Here is a 6,518-nt window from a genome sequence, read left to right on the forward strand (position 1 = left end):
CTGATTAAAAACAGTGGATATAATATTTGAATAAAATAGTGGGGAGAAAAAAAAAGAAAAAGATATATCAAATCTACATCCAGCAGTAAATAAACCTTTCACTCATAAAACATGCATCATCTAATCTTCAAAACTTTTTTGTTTGTTTGTTTGTTGCTTTAGGTCTCTTCCAACACAATTGAGGTTATATGAGAGACCGCTGAAACAAAAAAACAAGCAATCTAACAAAAATAGTACAAATGTAAATCAAAATCATAACCTAAAGATATCATAAGCTAAATTATAAATAACCAAGAACAAACTGGCAGAAGATTTACAGGAAAAAAAATATCCCCTGTCAAAAATACAATCACAAACCAAAGAAGCAGGATAGACTAGTAAAGAGAAGAAGAAACGACATCACTATCGGATCGTACACCCATGCGAACATCATAGGTATATGATTCAAGGGTGATGCTCCTTGAATCATATACCTATGATGTTCGCATGGGTGTACGATCCGATAGTGATGTCGTTTCTTCTTCTCTTTACTAGTCTATCCTGCTTCTTTGGTTTGTGATTGTATTTTTGACAGGGGATATTTTTTTTCCTGTAAATCTTCTGCCTGTTTGTTCTTGGTTATTTATAATTTAGCTTATGATATCTTTAGGTTATGATAATATTTGGGGCAAAAACACATCAAATAAATATACAAGTAACAAGCATGACGTCAAATTGAGGACAAGCAAACTTAAGTTAACACAATATTGAGTCAAACTCATATTATTGGAAGATGGACAATTTTCCAATTCAAGAAATGTTAAGAAAAGAATTTGGAAGAAAAATTGGTATTTAACAAGTCTCATGATTATGCTATAAATCATAGTTAATATCATGACCTAATGAAATTCATATCATAACGTAAAAAAAACAAAAAACAAAACCCAACAATGTGCCAGTTACGTTACATATTCCTCCAGCATCAGGAGTTATTTGAAGTATAATGACTAAAGAAAAGACAGATTAAGACAGATAAATTGACAAAGGCAAGAGCAGACACATTTTTAAAAAAGTAATTTTTTTTACCCTCAACATGACATGCATGAATTGATATCATGGTAACCTCTTCATAAAAGAGGTCAATTGCTCTCACATTTTCTTAACCTCTTAATTATCAGCTCTCTGTAACTTCCTATTTCCATGCAATCAGAGGTGATCGTTATGGGCAGGTTAGAATGTATCTATATCTTGACTGTCCATGAAATCAATTGCACGACCAGCACTGTTATATTTACATCAAAGCAAAATCATAAAAATATAAATATTAAGCATCATGATTATGCTACATATTTCTCTCTTTATATATAGTTTTCACATTTATCATATAATGATAAAAATCAAAAATAAAAAGCAAGACAAAACAGAAGCCACACAATTTTTTTTTAAACCCCTAAAACGATTTTTAAAATCCAAAACAAAATGAAAACAAAACCCACAAAAAAAGAAAAAAAAACAAAACAAAAGACAAAACGAAACAAACCCAGAACATGCTTTGATGAAAACCCCGATTAATTTTATAGTAATGGCAAATATTGCATAAATATATTCACAACATTTTATTATTTTTGATTGTGTGCAGACATTTCTTACACAAATCACAGAACTCTTTTATTTGGATTCAATTTCGTTCTTCTGGTTAAGTCATATTAGACTAACAAGTAATATTGTCCTTCCATTTAAAGGTGACCTTTCAACTGTCACCATCACCTATGGTGCCACATCTTTTAGTTTTGTGTAGTTTGGTAGTTAACCAGCGCATGGTACATTTTCAAACTATACCAACGCTAGGATGGGATACCAATAAAAACCATTTTTTAAAAAATCAATAAAAGACTCTTTAAGACAAAGTTGTAAGGGCTTGTCCACAAGGAAAGATCTATATGTAATCACGATTAAACATCACAGAGCAGCTAGTTAATTATTGGTTTCACAACCTTGAATAGCCATTGTAACGCACATTGGTACAGAAATAATGTTTTCCATCCAAATTCTTGATTTATAACAGATTTAATACACGAAAATAAAACTCAAACAAACCAGGTCATTAGTGTGAGAGTTCAGTCCTCTACTGACGGATATACTGGACCTTAATATAGTTTGCATGCACAGAAATGCTGACTTCCAATTTAATAATTAAAATAAAATCATTTCCTTACACCCCCCCCCCCCCCTTCTCCTCTTAGCCTCCTAATCAAATAAAATAAGAAAGAAAAAGAGGATCATACAATTGATCATCTCTTTCTCAGCATGTCAGGGATAATCAACTAGTCTTATTCCAGGACCAAGTCTATTAGTCACATGAAGGAAATCGGGCAAGAGTTAAGCACCCATCAAGGAATAATGAAGGAACCCCACCCAATATACCAAATACATGAGCAACAGTATACAATATAACTCTTTTTTTTCACCAACATGATCTACAAACTTGAAATTAAACAAAAAATACTGGAGAGGGAGGGGGAAGTGAAGTTGCCAGTTAGGCAGAGTTGCAACCATGATATGAAAAGACCAATTTTAACAATCTACTTAAATCATATTATACATTTCTAAAGTAGTATAGGCAATGAATATTTTATTCACAAGACATGCATATCTATATGTACGAGAAGAGAAATAAACATCACATGCATACTGCTAAACAATGTTCAGTCAAAAGTTGACAGAAGCTTTTTTAAGAAAATTTGATTTACTACTTTTATACAAGCTTATACGGATTTGCACTAATGCCGGCAATAAATAGATATTTGAATCAAATTTGAATAGTATTGATTTGAATTCAACTCAACTTTTTCATTTTGTCCCGAGAAAATTGTCTTGGGTTTAAGACATTTTGACGAGTTGAGATCATATCAATATATCAATAAATGAAGTAAAACATTTTGGGGAAAATAACAATGGTCATAAATATAAATGAAAAAAAAAAAAGAACAAAAATTTCTGATTGGAAAGAGAAATGGACATAAAGCCTAGGAAGTGTCCCTAACATAATTAAGTTTTTGGTATTTTCGATTGGTTCTTTCTAGTTAAACCATAAAACTCATTTTTAAATGTCAAAATACAAGTAATAATATGTTTGATGAAAACCATGGAATAAAGATTGATAATCATAATTCATATCTTCATACCTATATTCTGACATAAAATTTACAAATTATTACGGTAAAAGATATTTTTTATAAACCAAAATACAAAGTTATTAATATAACAGTTTGACAACTCATACTTCACAATAAAAATAATAAACTAAAAAAAATAACAATACAGAAAATGGGTGACGTGTATGGCTCATTGGGAACCTGGAATATATTGTATTTTGGGCTTACTATGAACTTTCTGTGATAAAATAATGTACGTTTAATTGTCTCAATATTTGTTTGTTTCGTTTTTAAGAGTTTTACGGCGTTTGCAACACATTTAGGTCATTTCATCGCACCAGTAAAAAGGAAGAAAATTGGATAGTAAAAACATTCTAGATGAACAATTAAAAGGACTTGGATAAAAAGTAAGACAAAAGGGAATGGTACAAATAGGGAATAGATGTATACTCCAAGAGCACACTATCAGTGTACTTAGTTTAAGATCACCCAAAAGTCTCATCCAGATACCAGCACATGACCCCACTAACAGGAATGCACTCAAATGTTTACAAATCATTTGTTAAAATAACAAACATAACAGTACATAACAGAGAGATGATTTACAAGGGAAAAAATATCATCTCCCAAAACTATAACTATACATTCGACTGTTTCCCTCCCAGTCAAGGACTCTGGCCAGAGTCAGGACAAAACTAAGTAATCTCATTCCAATACAAAGGCAGAAAGCAATTGGAAAACAGATATAGGGGATAGAAGACAAAACAAGTACCTCCCTGCCCACTACGGGAGGTCGGGAACCCCATTCAGATCGCTATATTTAATCGGTTGATAAATTAATGTTCTTTAGTAATATTTTAGCGGGAAACGTCTAAAAAGGGGAACATTTTCATCAATGTATTTTCATGTAGAAAAACATGACTGGTGATCATGTCTGATCACCAATCATGTTTGAATCAAATATAATGATTATTAGATTTTAAAAAAAACAAAAAACGTCTGAACAATTTTTAAAAAGCAATATATGTAAAAAGAAACAGAAAAAGAAAAGAAGACAAACCTTCATAGAAAATGTCATTTTCCAACTAAAATTAGGTATTATACAAGTACAAGCACAATCATTAAAATATTTTTCCTCAAATAATATCATTAAGTGAATATAGATAAATTCTATCAGTATTTAATTATAAATTGCCTTCGGTAGATGATTAATAAGTATGTGAAACAATTTATACAAGAGGATTTCCGTTAAAAGAAACGTAGAAACAAAATAAAGGAAGACTTTTAAATCTGCAATTTTAGTTAAATAACAACCAAAAAAAAAAGGAAAACATACATATGTAATGTGACTTTTGTAATTTAAGGTATCAATGCTGACAAATTGAAATAAAAATATTAATTCTAATAAAAGTAAAGATATTTGTACATTTATATTAATGGTAATGATATGAAGGGGATAAACAAAATATTTAATATGATGAGAAGTATTGCCAGCAGAGAATATCAAAACTAATAATCTATAATCTTGATCAATAATGCTAAAGAGAGAAACTGTAATTTGCATCAAAGAAGAAACATTCAGAGTGTAATTACATCTCAGATGATTAAGTATCTGAAAATAATAGACATCAAAATAGAAAGAAATAATTTTAGCACAAAACAATTGTTTGGCAATGAATAATAACATTGTTATATTGAAAAATAATAGGACAAAATCCTGACATGTCCAAAACAAAATGAATAAAAGTAGGTCCTGATGAAATTACAAATATATTAGAATGATCATACTCATACATTAATAAATAGAATTCAAAATTTGAAGACACTTTATACTATTGAAATGATATAATTATAGATTTTGTCTCTCCTAACAATTAATATGTCACTAAAAATTTAACAACAAACAAATTAATATCTAACATTTAACTTTGTCACACGCCAAGCTATTACACAAAAACAACACTTAAACCCACTCATATACCTTGAATTAAAAAAACAAAACGAAATAAATATTTAAAAAAAAACACAAATTGGTGAACATTGCAACAATGATAAAAATAATAATAATAATAATAATAATAATAATAATAATAATAATAATAATAATAATAATAATAATAATAATAATAATAATAATAATAATAATAATAATAACAATAATAACAAACTTTAAATAGTGACCTAGATGATGATGATTGTGTCTAAGTGGTTATGCCCAGTGATGCACAATCAATTCTCTCTCAGGTAGTTGTCTAAATTTCATGGACCCATCCACACCACATGAATATAGATGATTAAGCGGACCAACCGCAACTTGTGCCACACCTGAAGTAGACCCCACATTCTTGAAGAATGTTGCCTTGCTGTGTTCCGCCGGGAAAGAGAATATCAGCTGATGTATCCTTAATCCCCACACCTGAAAATCAACATAGAATGCATGTTTCAGATTTCAACAATTTATATTGAGCAGCTCCATGATTTAAATCAAAATCATGCTTAATGAACTTCACGATGCTACATTCTCTTGACAGGCTTTAAGGAATCCAGCTTTTAATTTCAAACTGTCTGGCATCCTTCCTAGATCAGCAGTATGAAAAAAATCAAGGTTGCTCCGCCATTGACACCGCCCTTTAGATATGGCCAGGGGGGGGGGGCAAATTCTAAAAAATTAAAATCTCCACTATAATCACAGGCATGGAAATCTGGCTGACGGTTTTTAGAATAAAATATGGGGGGTGGGGGGGGGGGGGTCAATTCATGCTTGCCAGCTTACTTTCTAAAAAAAAAAAATAATCTCCACTATAATCACAGGCATGGAAATCTGGCAGACAAAATAAAATATAATTTTTTAAAGGTATATATATATATTTTTTTTTCTGGTGGTGGTGAGGGGGGGGGGGGGGTAATTAGTTTAAATAACCTCAATTTTTTTTTTTGGGGTCTCCTTTCTCTTTTAGACTTTTTTAGTGACCTAGGTTTACATGAGAAACTAAGATATAATGTAATAATTAACCAAAGCCTATATCCTTGTTAACTAGTCAAACTCATTGAGAGTGCCCCATGCTCTCATCACCTCTTTTCCTTGTCATGTTTATAAACAAAAGAAAAGAAAAGTAAAAACAAAAACTGCATAAAGAATATGATCATGCTTTCATCTTTTTTTTTTATAATGCAAATGCTATATTGACTATTTATTTTGTTCTTTGAAAAATGAATTACTTTCTAATAGCGGCCAACTTTTCAAAGAGCTAAATCAGGACACCCTTGTGTACAATACCATCACGACCCAAAACAGCAGTATGTTGGGACTATTATAGGATATAATCTAGATTTAGAGCTGTTTTCTGTTCCTTGTTTTAACTTGCTAGTCAAAAAAAAAAAAAA

At 30.6% G+C, this 6,518-nt stretch overlaps 1 protein-coding gene across 1 annotated transcript in view; it reads right to left on the reverse strand.

Annotated features, from left to right (window-relative positions):
- Positions 1–566: 566 nt before the first annotated feature.
- The window catches only part of LOC144963972 (dmX-like protein 2), an 84,156-nt gene continuing 78,204 nt past the window's right edge, over positions 567–6,518 (reverse strand). Inside the window, exon 52 of the mRNA XM_078897916.1 lies at positions 567–5,550. Within this exon, the coding sequence (XP_078754042.1) occupies positions 5,344–5,550 (207 nt within the window). The 3' untranslated portion in view covers positions 567–5,343. The remainder of the gene's footprint in view (positions 5,551–6,518) is intronic.

The sequence above is a fragment of the Berghia stephanieae genome, chromosome 2 (genome assembly GCF_034508935.2).
Source record: "Berghia stephanieae isolate SIO BIC M18660-M18661 chromosome 2, UCSD_Bste_1.3, whole genome shotgun sequence".
Classification (NCBI taxonomy): domain Eukaryota; kingdom Metazoa; phylum Mollusca; class Gastropoda; order Nudibranchia; family Aeolidiidae; genus Berghia; species Berghia stephanieae.